Below are 27,498 nucleotides of genomic sequence, written 5' to 3'. Positions count from 1 at the left end.
AATTTCATGTCACCCATTGAAGACAACTGAGTAAAACCAGCCTTGAATTTCTGATCCAAGGTGAGTTTGTAACTAACAAATTGTTCTAGTACTAACAGCACATCAGAGGGTGAATAATCTTTCACTACTGAGGTGCCATGTACTCTGATGGAATGTTTGCTTGTTTTCACAATTTGTGGAACTAACAAATTTTAATAGGTTTTAACCAAAGTTCTCGTAGGATACTTAAAACAATGCATACTAAATATACTCCTTTAAATGAGAATTTAATATATGTTAGCATTGCATTGACAATCCCATTGTATTTCATAATACAAAAAACAACTGGTTGCACAGAAAAGTTTATTATCTTCTCCTGTTGCATACATTGATTTAAGTATTCAGAATGACTTTTACCTATGTACATATTTCATCTTAGTTTTAAAAGCCAACTGTTTTGCAGTGAAAAAGCACTGTAGTAGCCTGGAAATCAACTCTGGTAACCATTACTTTAACAGATCAGAAAAACTACCAGGATAGAAAAACTGTGAGAAACATTCTATGTTAACAATTATTCATAGCCAAAACAAGATAAAACCACTCATATGTTATTATGTGCAACCTACATTCAATAACTTGGAGACACTTACAGACAACACTTAGACAGTTTTATTTTACGCTCAGCCTTCTTCTGGAAGGCTGAGCGTCTGCAGTGCCTATTGACTTCCACTGGAGTCAGGGGTGCTCAGCACCCCTGAAAATCAGGCCCATGGTGTTTCAGGTTGGCCATCCAAGCATTCAGACACACACAATCAGTGGATGCTACTGAAAATTTTGGTTGTAGGGTCAAATCTCTGCTCGGCTATGTATGTGCAACTTCCACTGAAATCAAGAGGCGTTTTGCCAGACTCTCTGAGGTGAAGTTAGGCTCTTATTTATGTTTACATCCCACAACCCAAATTCTAGATGTGCACAAACTCTTCAGCTTCCAATGGAAGTCATGTGGGGACGCCTCCAAGGAAAAAAGCTGGCCTAATGTCTGTCTTTTTAAATGGTTTGAAGTCTTGTGACCAGGGAAAAGGAGCTGTAGCTGATAGTTTGTGATTTACAGGATAATAAATTCAAGTGTGTAAGCACTCTGTTGCTATGTATGTATTTCTACAGCCAGCAAAGAGAGACAGGAACACTCTGGGGTATGTCAGTAATCTTTAGTTTTCATGTGCAAATAAATACGGTTCTAGAAAAACAACAAAACACTGAACTTTGACGTCAAACTCCAGGGGTGAGATCCTCACCCCTAGTCCCACTCTTTTAGACTGGATAAAAGAGTCAGAGCAACATAAGGGAGCCCTAAAAGTCCTGTATTCCCCCAGCACAGACACTGCAGAAACAACTCCATGTCTGCTCTCCAAGGACCACCTCACCAGCCCTAGAATAGAGCACTTACAGGGTGGCAGGGCTGGAGGTGGGAGGGGTATGTCTGGGATGGGGTCACAACATTGTAGAGATTCTGGGCAGTGCTGTAGTCCATAGGACATCCCTGGTTAGGCTGCTGTAACTTACACAAGTCCCAAAGCTGTCAATTATGCTGTCAGTTTCCAGCTCACAGACTCGCCCACAATCATGAGGGGGGCAGTGGTAGCTGTAAGTCACCAGAGCCTTCTCCCCACAGGCTGTGAGTTCTGTGCTGCGCCTCTTAGAAAGACAGCACAGAATTTTACACCCATAACTCTGTGTGAGGTAAGTCTCTGGGGAATCACAATGCTCTTCAAACAACTAGAGGGGGATAAAAATTTCAGCTCAGGTGATCCATATTTTAATTGTAATATAGAAATGTATACAGTCATTACAGGGTTTCTATTACTCCCTTCTTCAGCCCCTACAAACAAAATTGGACTTATAGTGTATAAATCATGGGCATCTAAATAAGGTATCCAAATCCTGCATTGGGGAATGCCCAATGACTTCAGGGTGCTTTGGATTAGGCCTTAATATGACACATAAACACAAAATTTTACATATTTAAGCCCTAACTGGAGCATCTGGAGGCAAATGTGCCCACATTGGAATAATGGGTTAATTCTGTTTAATTTTAACCAGTGGAATGATTTTGGTTGAAGCCATTATAGTTCAACTTGACTTGAAACTTGTCCAACTATGGAGGCAACTGGAATACTTAAGCTCAGTAATGGACTCCAGCTTTCTCTAACTAAAGTCTCTCATCATCTCATGGTGCTAATTTATTAATAGCTCTCTGGTGATGGTTATGTAACAATTGGTAATCAGGGACATTCAGTTCAATGTGTTCCTTCTTAATTGCATTAGTGATTTGCTTAAGACTTATGCTTCCTCTTCTTCTGGAGCTGCCTTTGCTTATATATAAGACAGCTACTTAATAACTCTTAATGTTATACTTAATCTGTCACATGAGATTCTGTTTTGAGCAGATTATGATGATCATTTGATTTCTAATCACAAAATTCAAGTGCAGAGGTTGTGGAGGGGGAATATACTCTCCTTAGAGATAAACATTTTATATATTGTTGTTTGTAGTAAGTTTCCAAAGGATAGAAGAAGCCCTTTGTTCCTGTTTGATACATCCACGCTCTAATCACATTAAAGCAGCCTTTTATAATCACAACATTTTTAGGAGCCACATCCATATAAACATGATCATCTTCCCATAGGAAACATGCAAACTGGGGTTTTCCCTTTCAACAAAGTCACTTTAATGTGCGTCATTAACCTTCACCCCCCTTCCCCGGCCCATGAAAGTGAAGGTATTTTATGCAGACATAATTTCACCTGTACAACTGCCAAGGCAGACTCTGCAGATGAAGTGCTGCCTCTGGCTTGGAAAACATAAAATAAGCAGAGTAGTAATACGTGAAAAGCCAGCAGAAGGAGGATGCATTACTTACTAAAGCAGTAGGCATCAAAATCTGAAGAGTGATGAGAGAGCTGCATTAGGAACTAAAGAAAAATGTCCTCTTACTATGTACTTATTGAACACCACAGGATTCTACACACCAATCAAATTCCAAACAGCCACTTGATAACTTAGTAATGAATTCCAATACAAGCAGAGGCTATCAAGCTTTCCTGAGCTAATCTAACGCTTCAAGTTTTACTTTATTTCAACAGACAATCACTCAATTGTGCGCAAATAAATATATCAATTGATCCTGTTGCTATTTGCTAACTGTTCAGTTTGGAAAGATTTATGCATATTTTGTTATTAGTGCCTCAAGTTTAGCTTTCCGTAATGTGTTGGTTGAAGAACCTCAGCACTTTCCATTGTGCTTTGCTTATCACCGTTCCGTCCACATCATTGTCGGGTAACGTTCCAGGAGTGCATTTCTGAGTTGTGCTGTGTGGATTTTGTCTCTAGTCTCTATAATGCAGGTGACCTGGGAAAAGAATTAGGAACATTCTTAAACAGATGACAAGATTCTCAGAGCACAATGGTATTTCCAACTAAGCCATAAAATGCATTCATAAAGGCAAGATGATCAGTCTAAGTTAAAAGCTTCTGGAATCTGTAGTCCCTATCTTATAGCAATGCTATTCTTTCTCCAATCCTCAGAAACAGAATGCTGAAGTCCTCCCTCGGGCCCACATGCTCCCCAACCAATCTCCCCTTTACCTCCAAAATATTTGGCTACAGGCTACTCCACTGGCATTGAATTCCTCTTCTGACTCTCCCCTGGATGCCCTAAAATATAGTTCCTGCCCTTTCCAATAAACTGCCATGAAATCACCCACCACCACCTTTTGGACGAATCTCTTCTCTGTTCTCATTCCCATGATTTGCCTATCAACTTGGCTTCTTCCTCACTCCTTGTCAGGATTCCCTCCCCACTCTGAACTCTAGGTTACAGATGTAGGGCCTCGCATGAAAAACCCCTTAAGATTATTTCTACCAGCTTAGGGTAAAACTTCCCCAAGGCACAAACTTTTTGCCCTTGGAGAGTATGCTGCCAACACCAAGTGATTTAACAAAGAATCAGGGAAAGGACAACTTGGAGTTCCTATTCCCCCAAAATATCCCCCCAAGCCCTTACACCCCCTTTCCTGGGGAGGCTTGAGAATAATATCCTAACCAATTGGTTACAAAGTAATCACAGACCCAGACCCCTGGGTCTTAGGACAATACAGAAATCAGTCAGGCTCTTGAAAAGAAAAGAAAAGAAAAGAAAAGAAAAGAAAAGAAAAGAAAAGAAAAGAAAAGAAAAGAAAAGAAAAAAGAAGCACCTCTCTAAAATTAGAAGGGAAGCTAATCTCACAGGGCAATCAAATTTAAAACACAAAGGATTTCCCTTTGGGCAAAAACTTTAAAGTTACAAAAAGAAAACCAGGAATACACCTTCCTCAGCACAGAGAAAATCACAAGCCAAAACAGAAGTAAACTAATGCATTTCCTTGCTAGTACTTGCTAATTCTAATGGCGTTGGATTGTTTGCTTTCTTGATCTTTCTCAGGCAAGCACACAGAACAGACAGACATAAGCCTTCCCCCCCACCCAGATTTGAAAGTATCTTGTCCCCTTATTGCTCCTTTTGGTCAGGTGCCAGCCAGATTACCTGAGCTTCTTAACCCTTTACAGGTAAAAAGATATTGTGCCTTTGGCCAGGAGGGATTTTATAGTACTGTATACAGGAAGGTTGTTACCCTTCCTGTTATATTTATGACACTCCCCTTGGATACTTTCCTCCCTAAGTTTCCATGATTCTGTGCTATCATGGATCCTTCACTATCTCCACTGGATGCCCCTTCTCCTCTCTCCTGCTTTCTGTCAGCATCCTTTAGGGATCTATCCTAAACCCAATATTTTCTCTACACTACCTTGGGTGATTTCACTTGCTCACATGGTTTGTTATCATCTTTCCAGTCCTCCACTCAGTCCTACATCTCTTAGTATCTCTTCTGGATATTCTGCTACTAATTCAAATTAACATGGCTAAACCAAACTCCACATTTTCCCTCCCACTCTCCCCCCGCTTCCACCAATATATTGACAATTCTCCTATGTTCCCAGTCACCCACGCTCACAACTTCAGTGTCATTTTCAACTCCCCTCTCGCTCATCTTTTCCAGCCACTCACATCCATGCTGTCCCCGGATCCTGTCAGTCCTGTACAAGCATCCTAAAATCTATCCTTTCCACTCCAGTTTAATACTGATTTTAATTCCACCACCCTCTAAACTTTGTGGAAGGTGAGGCTTGGATGGGAATCTGAAATCAAAAACACCGAATATAGTTCATTCTTTTATGGCACATGCTGTCATGAGGAGCACCAAGTACCTTTTACAATGTACTGTATAGAACTAGATTGCATAGCTTGTAAGATGCTGCACAACACTGCACAATTTAACCTAATGGAGAAGTCCTCTCACTGGCACATAGCAGTTTAGGGGAAAAATACACTCTGCTACTCCAAAAAAGTTATGGATAACATATGTTACATTTTGGATGTGGCCATTTTAAGAGCACCTTCAGGGGTTCATTGATTACTCTCTGTCACCAGCCACTAGATGGAAGGTATGGCTGATGAGAAGGACTCTCCATTATGCTGTTTATATTACGGCTATAAGGAATAGATCATTTCAAGGAAGCAGTGAGACTAAAATCATTATCTTTCAGCCTGTCATCTGAAAAATGTTCACAGCGAAATTCCGAAAATCAGGCCCTTGAGCACTTTATACTTCCCCAGCATAAAGTTTAAAATAAAAGTAAACACTGAAAAAGCCATTTGAATGATGAGACACTCCAAAACCCAGCTACAGTCTGTGCCGAGTAGCCCTGAGCTTGTTTTTATTGATTATGGTTTCCCACTAGCCAACGTGTTCTAGGAATTATTTTGGAGAAGTTCTGTGGCCTGTCAGACTAGATGATCACCATGATCCCTTCTGGCCATGGAATCTATGAAAAACCATGAAATAAATCATGCTTCATTACCCACAACTATGTGCCTCAGTCTGAATATGGCTTTATTATTTTTCCCTTTTAGAACATAAATCAGTTGTGTATTTCTCAAGATGCTTCCAAGGAATGGGAGTTTGAGTGTGGGAGTGGTCGCAACAGTAGCGAGAACTACTGAATTTCAGTGAAGCAAGGAGGAGGAAAGGAAATGGGGGCTCATGGAATGAGAATGATATCTGTGAAAAGATACCTCTCATGGAGGCTGGCCCTTTCAGGGGAGTCAGGGACCAAACTCTCTATGATAGGCTCCTTTAAGGGGAAACAAGCCAACTCACACCCACCTGGAGGAAATTAAATCCTTAGTGGGCTGGTTGGCAGCTAATTAGTCTAATAAAGGGTTATCAAGGCTCAATGGAAATACATCTTAGAGACAGGAAGTTCTTAGAAGCTCCTCAAAGCACGGAGCTCTAGAGACAGGATGCTCTTGGGGAGAGGAGTTCCCAGAAGAACTCATCAACACCAAGAACCCTAAAGGGGTGGTCTGGGAGCAGGGAATTCCCAGTCCGTGTCAGGAAGTCCTGTCAGGAACTGCAAGCTGTCCCAGAGAAGAGCTGCAATTGATGGAGCTCTGCAACCCCCTGGCTCAGGGGAAGCACACTCCCCAGGTTCTGCCAAGAGGTCTAACTCCAGGGAAGAGACCTGAGCAGAGAGAATCCTAGAGGGGAGGGCTGAATGCAGTTGGGAATGGATAAATTAAGACTCTCACATAAGATGCTGGGGTGAAGGTTTACTTGTATATCCATTTGGCCTTTGGTTAGTAAACTAGCCCCTTCAGAAGAGGCATTGTTTGCTCTGTAAAGCCTCATTGAGCATATTGATGACAGTAGGAGATACTGAGGCAGGGAGCACTTACAGTGCTACACTTGGCGAGCAAGAGGTGCTATAGGGCAGTGACAATGTCAAGTACTTATAAGGTACTTCAGAGCTCTGGAATGGAGAGTCACTTTCTAAAGTGAGTAACAACGATATAGAAATTTCTGGGTAACTTTTTAAAATGTTGTTTTTTCTCCCCATAGACAACAGGGAAGGGTGGCCTGTCTTGAGGATGTCAGTCACCGCCCAGAGCTAGGCTGAGCCCTGTGGCTCAGCTTAGAGTACAGGAAAGCATGTAACTGCTCTACCCCAGGATCAGCCTGGGAAAGCAGCAAGAGAGTCAGAGAATTACAAATGCTCCTTTAACTCTCCTTTTGTTCTGGGGATGAACACGGGCTGATGAAGTTATGTAGATTGTGAACTCTTTGGGTCAGGAACCAGCTCTTTGTTCTGTGTTTGTACAGTGCCTAGCACAGTGGGGCCCTGGTCTATGGCTATGTTCATACTATTAAATAGTAAATGTTGCAGTGGCCTTTCAAGTTTACATATTCTCTCACACTTGACCAGCAACTCTAGCTAGTGAGTAAGTGGCTGGAGCCATTTGCTCACAATGGGGAGTCTCAGGAGACTGGGGCTGCATACTGTACCTGACATGGAAGGCTGAGCAAGGCAGGAGAGAAATGGATGGGAACTTACTTCCCTGCTTGGTCGAGCAAGGCCTTGTCTACAGTGGGATTCTAGATGCACTGGTGCAAAATCCTGCTGTAGACCTGGCTTACACAAGTGCAGGGCAATTTTCAGTGTTATACAGCTGGGGAATTTCCTAAGTCATGAGGGCAAGTTAGGCACCCAACTCCCACTGACTCTCAATAGAGGCTGGGTGCCTAAGTCTAGACATGACTGAGCCGTGCCAAGTACATACCCACTGGTTTCAGGCAGGTTGATTTTTGGCACAGTTCAACCTTATTTCTGCTGTGGCTATACTGCTACTGTGGCTATACTGCTATTTATGCTCCTGCAAGCTCAATTATAGTTGGGGCTCGTGTGTGGACACAAGCAAGGGAATCACACCTATAGTTTGGAGTAGCTTTTGATTTACTGTAAAGTTAAACTGTCCTACAACAGAAAGGTCTGATGCCCTGCAGTATTGTTGCATGGAAGCTGCCACCTTCCTTCCAAGATTAGCCAGCTAGTCAACGTTAGAAGACCCTTCTTCCTCAAGTGCTGCTACAGATCTGTTGGCACTCATAGAGCCTGCTCCTGCAGTCCTTAGGATCAGACAGAACACCTAGCTTTGCCGGCAGTCTAGAACTCATGGGTAGCAATGTTTCCATGTTTCTTGTGAGTCTGACTATTTTAGCTAGATTTTTTTTTTTTTTAAATTATGGGCAAGTCACTGCAAGTTACTTGATTCCCTAGGACTGTTAAACCAGCCACCTATACTTCCATCCTCTGTATCGGGTAATATAAAGACAGACTCCTATCTATGGGTCCAGGTGGCCTGTTTTGGGCGTACAATAGGCCCACAAGTAACTGGAGACTGAGGGGGTCTTTTAGGGCAGCGTTTCTCAAACTGGAGTCCATGAACCCCCAGGGGTCCGTTAGGGCACTCCAGGGGGTCCACGGGCCCTGCTGATCAACTCGTCCCCCGCCCTCCCAGTGCCTCCTGCATGCCTGATAACAGAGCTGTTCAGCGACATGCAGGAAGTGCTGGGAGGGACGGAGGAGTGGGGACTGGGAGCGCTAGGGAAAGGGGGCAGAAAGAGGTGGGGAAGAGGAGGGGCAGGGATGGAGTGGGTGCGGGAAGAGGTGGGGCAAGGATGGGGCCTAGGTGGAAGAGGTGGAGTGGGGGCAGGGCCTGTGGGTCCATGAAAACTTTAAAATCAAAATGGGGGTCCTTGGATTGCTAAAGTTTAAGAACCGCTGTTTTAGAGTGTTATTCCCACTCCTTCCTTGGGGTTTTTCTTAAGTATCTAACTGTCAGCTGTTATCTATTTGGATAACACTCAAAAGGAGAAAATAGCTAAATTGAATAATGCATTGCACCTCTGTATGTAGGTAATGTCAAACTAAACTATAATAGTGCAGATTAAGGGATTCGTATGTTAAGAAGTTATACATAGAAAAAAGGAAATGACGGTTTGGAAACCTCACAAATAGAGATTTATGAAACTCTGTGCTGCACGAGTTGGCAAAGCGCTGCCTTCCATGCTGAACACATTCTCCTTTGTCTAAAAGTCTTTCATTTTTTGCACATCCACTTTTCAAATGCATTTTATGTGACATTCAGGACCAGTTCCGCATGCCTCTCAACTGCCACCTGCTGCACTGTTTGTGTGTGCTGTCATTTGGACATGAAAAACAATGACAAAGAATGAAGGAAGCATGAGGCAGTCAAAAGAAAAAAAAAGGCATAAAGATCACTATCAAGCAAGTTTCACCAGGTTCCATTTACTGAATCTACTCACTGAGCCTTGAAATATTCATGATTTAATCCTTGGCATTACATGGAGGAGGAGGCAGAAGTATGTAAAGCAGTAGATCTGTAGGGATTCACCAGAACTGAACATCCGGAAAGCATCTTACTTTATTTGACAAAATATCTCACACCCCCTTTTTGCCATCAAGATTTATGGGATTAGAACAGAAAGCCAAATAAGTCTTTGTCTAAATGGAAAAATTGTTCCTGGTCTATAAGTAAAGGGAAGATTCTTATTTCTGAGGAGGTATCAAAGCTTGAGGGAGTTTGTAAGTCATTCTGACCTACACCTGCTCTAGCACAATTTATTTTTACTTCTTTTGGCAGCAATGGTTGGGATTAGCTGCTTGGATGGCAGCTGCTGGACAGCCTAGCTGGCAGGTGTGATCCAGTGGGTGGACAAGGGGACTGAGATCTAGGATTCCTGTGATCCATTCCAGACTCTTCCATCAACTTGTTGTGTAACTTTCAGCAAGTGACCTATGTCTCAGTTATGCACCCTTACTCATGTTGGTGAGCGCTAACTCATGCAAGTGGCCAGTGAGTAATGCTCAGTGGCATAACAGAAGGATTGCACATCCAGCCATTAAATGCCTTGTGCCTCTAGATCTCATCTGTACCATGGGGAGAATACTCATCTACTGCATAAGGCTGAAATGAAGCTTCAATAATCAACGTTGATTATCTGTTTCAGAGGTCCTCTGGTGAAAGGTGCTCTGTAAGTGTCAAGAATGTACTTCCTGTTCCAAATGCCTCCATTTGACAGATGGGGAACTGAAGCATAGATATACTGAGGGACTTGCTCAAGATCAAAAAAGGAAGCCTGTGGAAGAGCTAGGAATTAGGCCAAGATCTTTTGAGTCCCAGTCCATCCAGTGCCTGAGTCAAAAAACTACCCTTCCTTTAGCCAGAGAGCCAAACATGCAGGCAGCACTGAGTACTGGACGTGCCCCTTCCTACGTGAAGCAAAAGAATCGGAGACATTAATAAATATTCTTTTCTAGTATTTTACAAAAAATACACGATTGGCCCAGAGGAATTTATTAAAGTTGCCCAGAACAAGCCAAAATAACTTCATGATTCCTGGCTTGATGTGAATAAACTCCGTGCAAAAACCAGGTATTACATCACATGAGTTAGCCAGGAAACAGCTCTTCATGGGAGTGTGTGCAATGTTATTGTAACGAAGGAGCAACAGTTGACTTATGAATTAAGATTTTGCTGCCAGAAAAGCAGAGAGACATTGATTGGCAAGTAGCATGTATAGTCTATTATTATTATTAGTTTCCATGTTTGGCTGAATTAATTCCTGTGAAAGTTGGATGGACAGAAAACTAAACAGAACTCATGACATGGTGAAGAAGTGCTGCTAGAACCCTCTGTACTAAACTGTCATCAGCCATCAGTATAGACTTTCTACTCCTGGTGCTCTGATGAATCCTGGCAGTTTGTGTTGTGGTTTTTGTGAGGAAGACAAGTGTTCACTAGGAGGAGCCAGAGGAACCCCAATTTTTTTTCTTCCTGGAGCCAAGCAGGATTCTGATCATCCATATGCTGACAAGCTATGGATCTGTAGCAAAGCCTTGTGTAGTCTGGTAGTAAAAATTACATTTTCCTTCAGCTTTGTATCACTTTGATGTTGTTTAATCACTGCTTTTTCACTCCAGTCCATGGTCTGAGACTCATGGTACATTTATTTGGGAGAAATATGCACCTAGACTAGAGGAGTATTACAGCTCTACATGGAATAGATTTCACTCTCAGTAGAGTCTTCTGTATCATAAAAGTTTAACTATAACATTGTTTTCCTTGGGTAAGTGTGCTCATGCACAGCCTGTTAATTATGGCCACATTTTATAAGTACATACATCCAATGTCGATTGAAGGAGAATGGGCTGGTGGGGACATTTGTGCCCCCTAGTTAGTGGAATTCACCACGTGCACTGGATATTGTTAAGCCATCCCTGCCGAGGTCTGCTCTTGTATCTGTCTGTTATCTTCTTCCCAAGGGGAGAATTGTGTGTGCAGGGCAGTGCTTTGGCTTGGAAAAGTTTTCTTTTATACATGCATGCTGCTCTGTGTTTGTTTTGGAGAAGGCAGGTTAGAGAAATGCACTTAGAGTGGAATGTGGGGAAGTTCATGTTGGTCCTTAGTTCCTGCTGGAGTTTGTTCCATAGTCTTGGACCAGCTCCTCAGAAAGTCTGTTTCCCACACAGATGAGCTTTACTCTTATGGCAGATTCCATTGTGGCCAAGAAGCCAAGTTGTTGACCACACTCCATCTCAGACCTTTAGGTCCATCTTAGACCATTTTTAATATGCTGAGCCCTGGCCATCGAGTGCCTTGATGGTAAAGAACAAGATCATATTCTCTCTTTAAGACTCCCCCCCCACCCCCGTTCATCCTCTCACCCTTCAGCAATGCTTAGACTTACCAGCAAACTGCTTACCCCCACCACTGTAAATCACTCCGTCCGAACACTGACCCATTCTTTGCCCTGGCTGATCCATGAAGCAAGCTACCAAGGGAGAGCAACAGCCCCTCTAAAGTTCTTCACTCGCTGACTGACTTTCAGTCCTGCCAGAGAAGAGAGTCTTCTCCTTGGTTGTTAGGAGATTGGAGTGGAGGAGGAGGAGGAGGAAGCAGAAACTCACCCAATAAATTGCTCGATGTTGGATACTGGGGGAATAGTTGGGAGGAGAGACACTCAGGATCAGATTGCAATGCTTACCCAAACTGAATAGTAGCTTGTGCCCCAAACAGTCCATTGACTTCCACAGGCCTACTCTTGGTGGACAGCAGTATTCAGCCTAAGGGGATCAGAATCTAGCCCTCAGTGAGTTAGACTGATTTAGAAAAGGAAGCAGGCGTGAAAAACTACCACCAGCTGATTAGGGAAACAGTACTTCACCCTCTGACTAGGAGATACCTTCCAAAGCACCAGAATTCCCCCCCCCCGCGCGCCTCCCCCCACATAGTCTATAAGCCCACAGTGACGTTGGCCCATTTCTCCCCCGGGTCTGACCCAAACTTTAGTTTGCTATTGCTGATTTCCATCTTTCTTCAATGTCAACACAAACAGAAAGGGATTGCTAGATTTTTTTAAAATGATTTGGTAAGAGTATCTCAGTATATTTTTAAATATTTAGAACCTGTAAAATGTTCCAAACTGCATCTAGTGTGAAGCAGGGCATGCCAGTTTGTTAGCACCCAAAGAGATCAAACACATTCCTTTGGAAACTGGGTGGATATATGCTTTGTTTAATCATTTCAATAGCTCACCCCACCATATCAAAAATGAAGCAATCAAAACAGCTGGAGGAAGCATATTAAAGGTTTTCACTCCTTGATGTTGCTACTTTAATTTTGCTGCCTAGCACAATTGGGAGGCTTTAAGATTTTGCTTATTTCTTACTGTAATTCTATGTTGGCACTGACCATCCTCTTCTGCCCCAGATCTCTTTCCCCAAGATGCCACTGAATTTTATAGACCCACAGACACACACTTTACTGTCCAGTGTGGGACCTTCGCTAGGAACAGTGAGGAAAACATTCCCTTCTCCCTTTCCAAGTCCCAAAGTGGTCACCTAGACCCAGCTCCTCAAAGGCATTTAGGCACCTAACCAGCACTGAAAATCAAACTCTCTCTCTGAAATACCCCAGAAGGGAGAGGGACTAGGATTCTCAGCCCTCAGAAGAGATCTGTGGTCTTCGTGCATAGAAGGGAAGGAATGGCAGAGAGGGGAGAGTCTAGGGAAGGGAATATTCTTGCAGGTATAGAACCCGTATTTGCACCCAGCTCAGAAAGAATGGCTCACTACTATCCTCTACAAACAGATTCTGCAGGGTGTAAACAAGAGGTGCACATTAAAACAAATAATTCAGGGAATTGCCCATCCCTAGTTGTTTCTAACCTGCCAAGGACTATTAACAGGTGAAAAATCTTGTCTTTCAAAACTACCAACTTCAACATGACCTGGCTCCTGGTGACACTGATGTTGCTGCCAGACCGGTGATCTGTAATCTATTGCAAGACAAAAATCTCACACTAGTAGAGACCATCTAAATCAGAGGTGCAAAACAGAAGATCTCCAGAAGATGTTCTTGCACATTCTAAAAAACACAAGCAACCAATCCCATTGCATAGGTCACCTCGTTAAGCAATTGCTGAACCTCATGAAGTCATATCATCATCAGCAAAAGAGTAAGGAGATTTTTCCCCCCTTTTCAATGCTGCTTATTTTCTTCAGCACAAAAGTTCCTGCAAAGATTTTTCCAAAAGCAGAATATGCAGTTGAACACAGCTTTTTTTTTTTAAGCCGTCTCCACACAACAACTGGCTAACAGCAAAGATCTTTCCTCAGATGTGCACCAAAATCAGTCAACCCTAGTACATCTAGGCATCCCACCAGTGAGTAAAGTCGCTCCATCATCATGATAAACAGTGAGTAAAAGCCAAGTTTCTCTTACTTGGAAAAGAAACAGTAAATCCTGGGGAAGATTAAGCACTGGAGTGATTTAACTCTCTGAATGAGCCACTACATTCATCTTTAACTCCATAGTTCAGGCAGAGAATCCCTCATCTGTATTTACAATAGTGAGCATGTATTTCATTGCATGTCTATGCAGGGACACTCTGGAAAGTTATTCTGATTTAACAAAAGGTGTATATTTAAAGTGGATTAGTTAAACTGCATTAAACCCCTGTGTGGACACTCATTCAGGCATAACATGGCCTAATTCAATTTAGCTTAATTCACTTCCAATTTCACATTATTCACACTGCAAAATTCCTTATGGGATTGGGGATTTAGGCACATGTTGAGAGTGCTTTGCTGAAGCAGGAGCAACACAGGAAGAGAAGAAATACAAAGTATGTGCAAAGTGGGTGAATTAATGTTGCTATGAAAACCTAACTTTTACTTTCTGACTTCTGAGAATTTACAGTCAGAACCTTAAACAAAAGTTTTGGCATTGAGTTCTATAAAGGAAAAAATCCAGAACTACTAAACTTGAGGATTAACTTTAATGCACTGGATAAAAAAAAAAACCCTCAAAACATTTTGGGATACTTTGGTCTGGATCCCAACTTTGCAGCTCCAGTTTATCTCTAATTGTATCATAAAGGTATTCCAGCCCCTTCCAGTACTGTTAAAAATCATCATCAGGATCATTCAGTTTATGAAACATTTTGACCTTTAGATTAGATAGACATCCAAACCCTGTTGCAGTACAAGAATGGAAAGCCTATGAAAATAGATCATATTTAAAAGCAGACATGAGCAATGGTGCACTTTTTTTTGGTCAGAGAGTATATTTGGTGTCAATATTCTGATGCACTAGCCACATAGCAAAGGTCGAAATAGACATGAAAACTCTTGTAGCATTCTCTGCCAAGAAACTAGGAAAGATGATCTAGTACAGCTTATTTGGCAACGTAAGTAAGTGTTAAGCACTATTTCATAAAAAGCTAATTGAGAAACCTCGAGTTCCAAGGGCAGCAAAATCCAGCTTTCACTTTAAAAAACATAAAAGATAAAACTAGGAGGGGCTTTAAAGATGATTCCATATTGTCCAACTGAAGAGTAAAAAATTTCAAAAGTACCTAAGGCTCCTACAGCTCAGATCGTCAAACGTATCCTATTGATTTCAGTTACATCATTCAATTGTGCATGACAGTGAATAATGATAGAGGCAAGGAATGAGTAAGAATGATGCTAAAGCCTGGTGGTGAGAGGGCTCATCTAGGATGTGGAATACCTAAATTCAAGTCCCTGCTCCAATAACTATTTATACAAAGTGGAATAGCTTCAACAGCAGAGATTGAGACTATCCCATAGCCCTGTGGCTAGGTCACTTTCCTGCTACATAGGAGACTCCTTTTCAAAACCCTTCTCCCTGTCAAGCAAAGGGGAAAACTGAACCCCCGTCTCCCACATCCTCTATAACCACTAGGCTCAAATATAAGAATGAGGACAGTGGCACCATCACCACCACATTCTCTGGCCATTTTATGCCCTTTAAAAATACCCAAAACAAAACCTTCAGGTCAAATTAAATGTTTGATTAGAAATGGATTTTTTTCAATGGCCAACATTTTTCACGATTTTTGGTTTGACTAGAACAGACTCTTTCATTGATTTATTTTTCAGAACTGCCAGCAAGCCGAAAACAGAAAAATCAGTGCAGAACTGAGGTCCCACCTCTGATCAAAGATTCCATAACACTTGGCCTAAGAACAGCAGTGTTAGCCATCGAGGGGGTCTTGGCCCAATTCAGGTTTGGGTAGTTACACTCCATCTACACAGATTCATCCTGATAGTTCAGCTGGATGCTGTTGCACTGAGAAATGTTATATATACAATGTAGCTCTGCAGTACCAATAGCTGCAGTATTTCACTCGGAACTGTGTGCATTTCAATGATAGGAGAAGAGACTCATGGATTATTTATATGCCTGTTAAGAACAAGGTGATTAAGTTGCCCTATAACACAGAGTACTGCTGATTATCTAACATCTTGCATCCAAAGTCTGTATTTTCTCCTGGGTGGTATTACAATGCCTTATCAACCCACATGATTATGTGACGATATATGAAGGAAGAAGAGTCCTAACTTCTTTATAATTACAATTACAACCAAGTTTGTGAGAGGCCAGCACAGCTGAAGTGACAAACTGTATTTCCCCCTCTTACCTCAATAGTGAAGAGATCAGATATCACAAACATGTGTTCTTGTTTGATGTCCAACACCCTAGAACAAACCAAGCATAAATTAAAGAGCAGGGCAAATCTGTGTCATTGTCAAATGCTTTCTGTAAGTGTTTGAGCAATAAACAAATTCATGCAGGTGTAGTTGGAAGAAAGAAGGGTGATGTACTTCAAACCTTTTTCATATGCCGAAATAAACATGGGGTCAGAGCAGAGGCTGTTCACATTCCTAAAATGCTTTTAGTCCTGTAGCTACAGGCCCTTCCTGACATCTGCTGCACCACTATCATCCTATTTAAATCAATGGATTGTTTGCACATATCTGGGAAATTTATAGCAGCAATCAAATGGATATGCATAGCTGGACCAAAGTGCAACAGCTGGATGGGAGCAGCCAGGAACAGAGATAATACATCCAAATTAGACAGCATTGAAAGACCAAGTAGAAGTTTAACCCTGAAGAGTTTTTTCAATTGCATTCTCCATTGCATCTCCCCTTTCATCTCCCAAGTATTCCCTCATGAAGTCACTTGGCCTGCAAGTTTTGTTAGCACTTCACCAATATATATGCCCCTACTTTTAACAACTATGTATTTTATTTATGGGGTTAAGGGTCAAACTTAGCTTTTGCATGTGTGCACAAGCCTTGCATTTACATCAAAAGGCAGGATTTGCCCTGTACTCTATACTGTTTCATGCTTCTAAGAACCATTTAATATAGAGATTAAAATGACTAGAGAGACTAGCCCAATATGGCTCAGAAAACAATTCAAATTTGTTTCAATATAAGTAGAGGCCTTGCAAAGACTAGAAGCAATGCAATTCTACATTTCAACATTGATAAGCCACCCAGAGCAGGATAGTTGTAGACATATTATGGAGGGCACATACCAATCTTCCGCCTGTGACGGGAAGGTTTTCGATAGAAGCTACAACAGCGCTATATAAATAGATTCCCTGGGTTACTTTAGTCACTTGGGTAAACCACTGGATTACTCCCTTTGCCTTTAACTGTCACTTGTAAGCATGCAATAGTCTTCAAAAACACTGAGTCAATTGTGCTATTTTCTCAACAGTGTAATACCGGCTATTAATATAGGATTCTGAATTACCTCACTTCCTCCCGAGTCAGTATCTCCAGTAGCTTTGAAATATTTCCTGGACAATCAGAGAGAAGGAGAGAAAATTTGCAGACTCTGTTGTCAAGGGGCAGGGCACGATCAATGCACTGTCTCATCAAAGGTAGCTCCAAGTTACCACTGCATACAGTGATTGCCACTCTGAAAGACAAGAGCAAACGGGACTATTTCCTTCTTGTTTATGCAAAGAAATTCCTATAGAATTGTCATACTAGAGATTAATGCAGATATTTCAATAACTGTATTGATATAGTACGCAATATCTGCTTTTGCCATTTGCTGCAGCTGTTCTCTCCTATTACTTTTTAAATGGCGTATGCTTCCCTATTGCCTCATGCCACGATCACCTCAGCTCTCACTAGCTAAAGGCAGAATCCGGTCGGTACTTTGGATGAGGGACTTCACAAGAGAAAAAAACATGATCCTGGAAGTGGTGTTGTCAATTTAGTAGATGTTCTTTCCTTGGAGCCTATACTGGCCAAACAGGGTGTCATAGATGCTGTCTGCTGCTGGAGATGGCTGCATTTCTTTGGTGTGAGAGATGCCATGTACACGCCTTCCAAAGTAGTGCAGGATGCTTCCAGATGAAAGGCATCATGTAAGTGTAAGTTCATTATATCCCTGCACTGGAGGGGAGCTCGCTCAGTAACTCTGTCTGGAGTTTTTCCACCAGTGACATTCCCCAGGTGCTCCTTTTCCTGCTCCTGTCTAAAGAATGGAGCCCATGCTCCATAGAAGACATGGGAGTAAAAATGTCTGTGCCTGGTCAACATTAGCACATCCACTGTTACAAGCAGGGGAGCTGCACTGGAGTGAGGCCAAGACAGCGAGAGGTGCTGAATATGCTCAGGGGGGATATATTTATTTCCATTTAATTTTTATACGATTACACAGAGAAAGACCCGGTGACAAGAATATTGTGAGCATTGCAAAGTCAAGCACTCAAAAGTTAGGAAGTGCCAGAATTAAGGTGCCTTTGCAATCTCAGTTCAGCCCCCTTGTGCGTACGGATTATGCTACCATCCTTAATTACATGGCGACATACTATTTTTTCCACAGGACCCCTGCCTCATTCAGTACACAGGATGGACAGTGCTCACTTAATAAGTAGCGATTCAATATTTTGTTTTCTCCTGGTTCAATGTGCAGTCCCAGCCCCTATTTACTGCACACTATTCAAACCCTGCTCTGAAGACAGAATTACTGGAGTTCCTCACAGGAGTTTCTATGGTGCTCATCACTATGGGATCATGCATCAAGCAGCAGCTCATAGTTAAATACCAACACCTACATTCATCTTGAAATCCTTTCACTGCTCTTCAAAGTCATGGAGCTGTAGTGTGCCCTGAGCGTCCATCAGTCCAGAGCTGGGAGGCATTCCAGAGCCCCCAGGACCTTATGGAGAACACACTGTTGGCCACACCCTCTGTATTATATCAGCGCCTCTGTCCATCACACATGTGGCAGTGTGTCATAGGGAGAGAGGTGGTCTCTCAAGCTACGTCTACACTATGAGCTAAGGGTGTACTTTCCTTGCTCACATACACATCCTCACACTAGTTCTCACCGAGCTAGCACGAGTATAAATAGTAGTGTGGCCACAGTAGCACGGGTAGCTGCAGTGGAAGCCCAGCTGAGCTGTGCTGAGTACATACTCACCCGTTTGAGGTGGCTTGTACTGGGCATGGCTCAGCTGTGCCTCCGCTGCCACTACCCCGGCTATTTATACTCATTCTAGCTCAATGAGAACTGGCACAAGTACATCTGCATGAGCAGAGGAATCACACCCCTACCTCGTAGCCTAGATGTAGCTCGTGAGGCTCATCCTGAGCTAGTTAAGGCTTTAGAGGCCTTAGTGTTGTTACAGTTTAGAGTTCTGTTTAGTAGAATACTGGGATGATGATTTGTACTGACGTCGTGCCTAGGAGCCCCAAACATGGTCCAGGGCCTTGTTGTGCTTGGCACTGTTCAAAAAGAGAAGGCCTCTTCCCCAAAGAGCCCTTTGCAATCGAAGGAACAACAAAGAGCACAAATAACAATGAGACAATACTGGTGCTTGTGATAGGCAGTGGTCTCAACACCAGTTGCCTGACCGTTGTCCAGTATTTTCTGTAGGAAATTGTGGGACTGAACTATCCAGCCTCCGCAGATATCTGTGAGTACCACCAACGGATGTTGTCAAGTAAAATGAATCAATAACTATTAAGCAACCCCCATCTAGCATCACAAAGTAGTATTAAGACTGCTAGTAGTATTAAGACCCTTCTGAGAGTCACTGTTAGGAATTTTAGTAACAGTGAAAAAGCCCATTGAACATTTGGGTGATGCGTTCAAGGTGCTATATAAACATTAAGTCTCATCATAATTCTGCAGACTGACCACAGAGAGGTTAAGGGCCAGACCCTCAATGATATTTAAGCACCTACCTCTATTGAAATCTAAGTGATTTGCTTGAAGTCACACATTAGTCTATGTCACCACTAAAGAAGCAGGACCCAGATCTCCTGATTCCCAATTCCAGGCTTCTTCTCTTTCACTACAGTCTCGCTCTATTTGAATTAATTGCACTTCATCTTTTCTAGGATCTACTCTGTAACTTGATTGCCAGTACACTACAAGGTATGGTAGGCTGCTTCACTCAGCAGATAATTCTCTTGTTGAGCCTACAAAGTGACCAAATACATCCGTTTTGTCCAGTGGAGATCCCACACAGTGAAAAAACAAAACTGAAATAACCCACATGCATTATGGGCTACGCCATGCGCTTGGGCTCAGCCCTGCAAAGTACTGAACACCCTGACCCAAATCCAAGGCGGCACTTACGCACGTGCTCATTTATAAACACATGTAGAATCCCACTGATTTACATTGGGGCCAGAGTGATCAACATCTTGCAGGATTGAACCCTTGGGGTCAATTTGTGTAGCTCCATTCATTGTTACAGACAGAGGAAAAAGTGGGCATACTGGTAAGAAGTGGACGCAGGTATAGGCCCATACACAGCCGACATTAAAGCGCTGCCATTCATAAAAAGCTAATTGAGAAATCTCGAGTTCCAAGGGCAGCAAAATCCAGCTTTCACTTTAAAAAACATAAAAGATAAAACTAGGAGGGGCTTTAAAGATGATTCCATATTGTCCAAATGACATTGCTTTAATGTCACTGCCCCTTTTGCCCCCCCGGGGCTTCCGAGGGCAGGGGGCAAAAGGGGTAGCTGCCCCAGGGCCCTACGATTTAAAAGGGCCCGAGACTCCTGGCCACCAAGGCAGTGCCCGGAGCCCTGAGCCCTTTAAATCACTGCCAGAGCCCTGGAAGGTGAGGGCTGGGCAGCACTGAAGGGCTGTGGCTGTGGAGGCTGACCCCCAGCCCCGCCCCTTCTGCCTGAGGCCCCGCCCCTTCTGGGGGCCCTTACCGGTAAGACTTTTAAAATTACTTTCACCCCTGGTTACGAAGTATTTCAGCTCAAGATCTGGCCCTCTTTCTCCCTCTCTTTCAGCACGTTGTCCCTAGTGCAGTGTCCCACTGACAGTAGTGGGTCATTCAACATTCAGAATAAAGGGGAATAAGAGACCCCTTTGTGTCTGAGAAGTACAGTGCGCACACACTCCTCATGTGACTTCCTTGGTAAGCTCTGTGTTTACAATAGCTGGTTTATAGACGCTGTACCTTTTACTCTTTAACTCTGGCAGCTTCCCAGCAACTAAGGCTGCAAGTCCAATAGCCCCTTCTGCGTCCACTGTGGCTCTCTCATACTCCAGCAACCGCAGCATGGAAATTAGAATGTCCTCTTCCCTGAAGGCAAAAGGAACTGTATCAAAACTGAACAAATACAGAGTGAATTTAAAGGAATTAATGGGACAAGACAAGATATTTATGTATTAAGGGATTCCTTTGGTCCTTGGTGGGTTTATTTAGGACTATAGCATGATGGGAAACTGTACTGCTGGGTGTGAAAATAGCTCTTGACCCAGCTGCATGGTATTTTTTTTTTTGCAAGAGTAGGGACTTTAGCCTCAGCAACCTGACTAAATATCCAGCTGGGTAAATACATCCCACCTACCTAAATTGCCCCTGCTGTTTGACTTGGATAAGTTGTTTTCCATTGGCTGTCCTGCACTGTTGTATAGTATTGCTATATGCTGTTAAAGAGCTATTCCTGCACCATGAAGGTGACCAAATTTAACTAATGGGTGAAGTCCTTACTCACATGTGATAGCCTTTTGCTACCTTGGGACCAAACATGTCAATAAGGATTGTAAGATAGGGCTTGTTTATAGCATCCGATATTTGGATAAAAGATACTATGTGTACATGCACATTTTGCCATTTTTCCTTCCACAATGAACCACCAATATTCTCTTTTTTGTGTTATTCTTAATTATTCATGAATTTTGTTAGCACCTAAATCTTGGCCTTCAGAATATTAATATTTGCAATTTATGCTATGTTGTTTATATGCAAAAGTCACTTGGCATTGTTTCTGTTTGGGTGATTATGTAACCCACACAGAATTGTGTATTTTACAGTGGACTATACAATTCAAAAGTCACCAGAGCTTAGTGTTCAATTTTTGTCAATATTCACACTGCTGAAGTTGGAGGGCTTGAACATCCATAGAAAATGAACAAAAATGGTTCATGAACATGGCCGAATCTTGACTAGCTTAAACATCCAGGAATAATTTTCCTCACTATTCATCCAGCTCTGACTAAGAGAACCTGCACTATCTCAAGGTAGATAATGCAAGCACAGTTGCCTTGAAAAAGGCATAGCGGTTGATCCTCAACTGGCCAGTTTACCCCAGCCATGGATCTGGCTTACATTTCTTCCATGGGTTGATCATATATTAGAGTAAATAGCACTGAATCATATAATCATCATCAGTTACAAATTCCATATAGTCAGCCACAATGCCTGGTATCTGGAAGAGCCTCCCTCTATCCCCCTGCCTGTCTCTCCCCATTTTAAATCTCACCTGAAAGCACTTCTCTCCTTTGCTTCTGTATCTAGATACCTCTTACCCATTTTAAAATATATAACTGGGTAAATATTATTTATTACCCTGAAAGTACTTGGGATACAGTTGGTACCCGATACTATACCATATAAATACTATACTATATAGTATTTATAAATATTAAATACTATATAAAATACAGCTGAAGGCCATACTGTCGAATGAATGAGAAAGCAGATGGGAAGATAAATGCCACTTAACATACTGTATTATTGTCACTTAGTTGGAGGTTATCTCCCCATTTAAGAGCTATAGAAAAATCAATAGAAAAACTGTTCCTGATTTCAAAGAGTTCACTCAGGACCTCAGAGCTTGATCCTGCAGTCCCAAGCAGTTGAAACTTTCACTGAAAATCAATAAACAATGGAATTCAATGGAAGTCAGGATTGATCAGGCCCTCAGGGAGGAGCCGATATAGCCCCTCTCTAATGTACAACAGTATTTCGTTTTACAAATACCCATTCAAGTCAACATCATTCACTACATTGTTCTTCTTCACCTACCTCACAGTAACAACCTTGTCTACAAGCTTCCCAGTCAACTGCAAAGAATTGGTACCAAAGCAAGGTCCACTCACATCTGCAGATTTAAGCAACATGTCAAAAGTGAAGCTGGCTGTTTTAGTGATATCCAAACTTGCCTAGAGCCCTGGGCTCTTCTTTTTTATTTTTGTTTGAAATAAAATAAAACACAGCACATTGCCATGATGCAGTTTTAAAAGATATATATTTTAATTACCTGTTATTTCTGTATCCAAAAAAAGTAGTTTGCCAACATAAGAGACCAAAGACTTTACACTCTAAGGCCCCAGTCCTTCAGTAAGAATCATACAGCTGCACCCAAGGGCCTGCAAAGTCCCATTGACTTCAGTGACCCAGTGAGTATGTGGTTCTCAATGTGCAACAGCACCTGAATTATATATCATCATAAATCAATATGAGGAGTTGAAAAGGACATCAAGTTTGTGAGCCATAGTGGCTAAGTGGGGTGGCCAACAAATGAGAGTATAGAGTGGGAGGGATTATTAAGAATAGTAAGAAGTTTGGTTTTGGACATCTCTAGTTCAATTAAGTGGAGGAATATCCACAAGTTGATATGAGCGTGTGCGTGGGGTGGGTGTGGGTGAGGGGGAGAGATTGTTAAGAAGGAAGGGGAGATTTTGCATGCTCACACAGCTGTATTTTCAGAGGTGTTGACCTCTAACTCTCATTGAACTCAATGCAGGAGGTGCTCTGAAAAAATCAGCTAAACAGGGTTTTTTGTTTGTTTTGTTGCTTGGTTTAATATGCAGGTTTCTCTGAAAATTAAATGACAAAACCCCAAAACTGGGAACCCAGTTTCCAAATGCTGCTGCCTTGTTGTTTTATACATCTAAGTAAGTAATCACTGTATTCTGACACCCTTATGTTGATTAATGTCTTACCTTGCAAGCCATCCCATTGATTTCAGTGGAATAAGGTACTACTAGTTGTGATACAACTGGCAAAATGTGGCCTTAAATAAATACATTTATGTCCCTAAGTGTTCATTTGTGCATCAATATGCAGGATCTGGAAATCTTATTATTGCATCCATGTTTTAAATTCCTGCTCTGTGGGTTGCTATTAGTAGCATTTATTAAACCATGACACTTCAAATGAGACACTTCATTTCAGTTAGACTTGATGTGGATTAACTGAAAAAGAAGATTAACAGGTTGCAGAAATCCATAACAACATTTATTGTCTGAATTCGTACTCTTACCTCCATAAAACTGATGGTTGCTGCAGGCCTGGTCTTCAATAGGATGGCCTATCTTTAATGATTGTTGTAACACAGGGAAACTCTCTGATTCAACACCCTGGAAAGGAGAGAAAAAAATCATCTTTACCTACTACTATGCAGATCAAGTTACAACAGGAACCACCAACACCAGGGAAACAAATTCTGTAAAAGTGTGGGCAAAGTTTGTTATCTTGATTAGCAACCATATGAACCCCTTTTGCCAATTAAATTTTATCTGTTCCCTAGTTCTAAAGACATAGTCTGTATGGTAAAGGCCCAAATTTAGGTTCTCTTAAATAATGGGATGGGAATAGGTTAAAAATAAAAGTGAACAGAAATGTTCGCATGAATTTCAAAAGGATCAACACAGTTTCCCTACATGGGGACCCAAAACACAGCAGCATTGTATTGATACAAAACAAAGTGAAATTGATGAGCCTAATCCTACTGACAAGATGACTGACCAGTTATAATGTTGCTTTTAGTTGAATATTTGCCATTTGTTTATATTATAAAACACCTTTCAGTAATCTAGGGCATTATTTTAACTGGATAAAGTGGTGCGTTGATTTTAATTTATGATTTTACCTTGACAGTGGTCCCTCTACAATTTCTCAGTCGCTAAACTCTTCCAAATAGATCAAATTAAATCTCTCATTACTTTTGGCATGAGGGAATAAGCTCGTAAAAGGAGTCTAATTGTTCCTTTTGACTTGTCTCCTGATTGTAAAAGATTCCTTTTAAATAACATCAAGTTCTACGGTAATAAGAGCAAGCAATAAATAAATAAAATGTATGTTTAATCCAACAGTTCCTTTGTGTCATAGCAAGAAAGGACAATTAAGTCATTGGACTATTACATCCCTCCCTAAGAAGAAAACACACTGGAATCAGCTATCTTAAACAACAGGCATCACCTCATTTTCTGCAGGCTTTACATCAAAATGAGGAAAAAATAAGACATACAAAAACAGGGTGAAATTCACCCTGATGCACAGGGAGAGCACAAAGGCCCATGTGCCACTTAAGTCCTCAAAATAGATCTTAAGTAGTGCCTAGGCCTTTGTGGGGAGGGATAGCTCAGTGGTTTGAGGCTACTAAAAACTTTAAATAAGATCACACAGGTTTCAAACAAGCTAAATAAACATTCTGAAATCCATTAAACAGCCCCAAAACAGGTCAGTTAAAACTTTAGATGTAGAGAGTTTGGTCTTATTTGCTTTGAGAAAGGGTTCCTGCATAGTTTACAAAACGCCAAATAATTAACCAAGAAACAAAGCAGGCTACCCAAATTCTAAAATAGAGTATGACTATGGGAACCAATGACCTCGGTCTATGGTGTACCCAGACTCATTTCCAGTACCTTAGTAGAATACAGCACCTGTCTGAAGCCTGAGAGATAGGAGGATAAACCTCTCAGAATACAGAACTGAAAGTTGAAAAGAACGTACAATCACAGCAATATGTGGGTTGAGATGTTTGAGGGCAGCAGCTGATCCTGCCAGCAATCCACAATGGCCTCCTGCAGGGAAAATCACTGCATCCAGCTTTGGCACTTGTTCGTGTATCTCCAGTCCCATGGTACCCAGCCCTGACAGGTATATAGCACTGTCCTCCCTGGGGGGGGGGGGGGGAGAAAACACCAAGTCATTGCAGAGTTGAGACTTGATAACAGTTCACTATTGTAAAGCTATAGTTTATCAGGAAAACTGCATATGGAAATATATACTGTTAGAGTTTTCAGGAGGCATTGCAAATACTTACTGCTACTGATTAGATCCTCACATAAACTGCAGCTATAGATATTGCTGCAATGAACCTTAGTAATCCTAAAAAGAAAAGGAGTACTTGTGGCACCTTAGAGACTAACAAATTTATTTGAGCATAAGCTTTCTTGAGCTACAGCTCACTTCATCAGATGCATTCATCAGATGAAGCGAGCTGTAGCTCACGAAAGCCTATGCTCAAATAAATTTGTTAGTCTCTAAGGTGCCACAAGCACTCCTTTTCTTTTTGCGAATACAGATTGACACGGCTGCTACTCTGAAACCTTAGTAATCCTGACACTTTCTAAAACAACATTACATTGAAAGACAACATGGAGCAAAATAATCCCATTAGAAGAAACAGAAACAAGTTCAGCAGTTTCAGTCAGGTCAGCAAATGTTTCAAGATCTCTAAGCCACTTTACTGTGTGCAATCCATCTGAGTGTGACAGGGGTGATGGATTTCATCCAGGTGAGTCAGGATTAAAATGACAAGCAGTGCTTTGCTAAATGAATGAGCTGAACTTTCTGCCCCTAGAAAGCCCATCCTGCTAGCTCTCAAGCTACTATAATTATGATAAGGTGAATTCTCTATTGGCGTCACTGTCAGATATTTAAATTGCTGGAAAGGAGAGAACTTCCTTCCTCTGTAGCATGGGGCATGGGCCACTTGCTGGAGGATTCTCTGCACCTTGAAGTCTTTAAACTACGATCTGAGGACTTCAATAGCTCAGACATAAATTAGGGGGTTGTTACAGGAGTGAGTGGGTGAGATTCTGTGGCCTGCGTTGTGCAGGAGGTCAGGCTAGACGATCATAATGGTCCCTTCTGACCTTAAAGTCTATGATTCTATGACTCCCATTTCTGTTGCTATAACTTCCTTAAGCTGCATGAGTTCTAATATCCTCCAGTCGAAACTGTAACTAATAAGAAGGAATCTAGTATAGGTATAGTGATCTCTGTTCACTTGTGTGTGATTTAGTGATCACAATAGTGGGAATTTACAGGAAAGGGAAGCACTGTGTTTACGTAGTCATGTAGATACAGACCAGACCAGTGGAGCACAAATCTTTCCACAATCCAGAGCCAAAATCTGATACCTTACCACCACCTTGGAAGACCTCCTTGAAGGATAAGAGGAGGATTTAGTCTGCCTAAGTATTCATTGGAAAAACACTTACAGCTACAGTTTAATGAACATATTAAGAGTACACACATCCAGCAAGGTACAACAAAAGACTGTTGTAACTTCAGAGATGGCTGATTTAGAACCATTTTAATTAAACCTGCAGAATGACAAATTAATCAAAAACTGTAAGACTGTTGAGTACTTGTGTGCGTTCTACATACTCCGACATCAATAAACTAAGCAGAGTTACTGTACCAGTGATTTCATTTTTTACATTCCACCAACATATTCATTCCTTAATTTTATCTCTAGTGCAAGGGGCTGTGTTTATTCATTAATTATTTGCATCATAGTAGCATCTAAAGGCTACAACAGAGCTCAGGGCCCCGGTGTGCTTGCTGCTTTACGTACACAGTGAAAGACAGTTCCCTGCCCTGAACAATTTACAAAATTAATCAACAAGACGGGGTGGGGGGTGGGGATCAATATTATCCTGGTTTTACAGATGAGGCAGAGAGAGATTAACCAACTTGTTCAAGGTCACACATGAAGTCTTTGAAGGAGCTGGGAACTGAACCCCAATCCAGGGCCATAACCCAAAGACGATCCCTTCCCCTTTATATAGGATTGTTTTACAAGTAAAGCAAGATAAAAATATCACTGGCACTTTAAAAAATTCAACTGGCCTATTGGAACACTTTTCCCCCCAACCAAGAATAC

General features: G+C 41.8%; 1 protein-coding gene across 1 annotated transcript in view; it reads right to left on the bottom strand.

Annotated features, from left to right (window-relative positions):
• Nucleotides 1–3,092: 3,092 nt before the first annotated feature.
• Nucleotides 3,093–27,498, bottom strand: part of LOC119858670 (L-threonine dehydratase catabolic TdcB-like) — a 96,350-nt gene continuing 71,944 nt past the window's right edge. The window contains exons 5-11 of the mRNA XM_043518801.1: nt 25,335–25,500; nt 23,863–23,959; nt 22,623–22,698; nt 20,769–20,894; nt 17,076–17,243; nt 15,949–16,006; nt 3,093–3,389 (exon numbers count right to left, since the gene is read on the bottom strand). Of these exons, the coding sequence (XP_043374736.1) occupies nt 3,291–3,389; nt 15,949–16,006; nt 17,076–17,243; nt 20,769–20,894; nt 22,623–22,698; nt 23,863–23,959; nt 25,335–25,500 (790 nt within the window). The 3' untranslated portion in view covers nt 3,093–3,290. The remainder of the gene's footprint in view (nt 3,390–15,948; nt 16,007–17,075; nt 17,244–20,768; nt 20,895–22,622; nt 22,699–23,862; nt 23,960–25,334; nt 25,501–27,498) is intronic.

This window comes from Dermochelys coriacea, chromosome 7 (assembly GCF_009764565.3).
Source record: "Dermochelys coriacea isolate rDerCor1 chromosome 7, rDerCor1.pri.v4, whole genome shotgun sequence".
NCBI lineage: Eukaryota > Metazoa > Chordata > Testudines > Dermochelyidae > Dermochelys > Dermochelys coriacea.
Note: the sequence above shows the minus strand (reverse complement) of the source record. Positions and strands in the feature narration are given on the sequence as shown.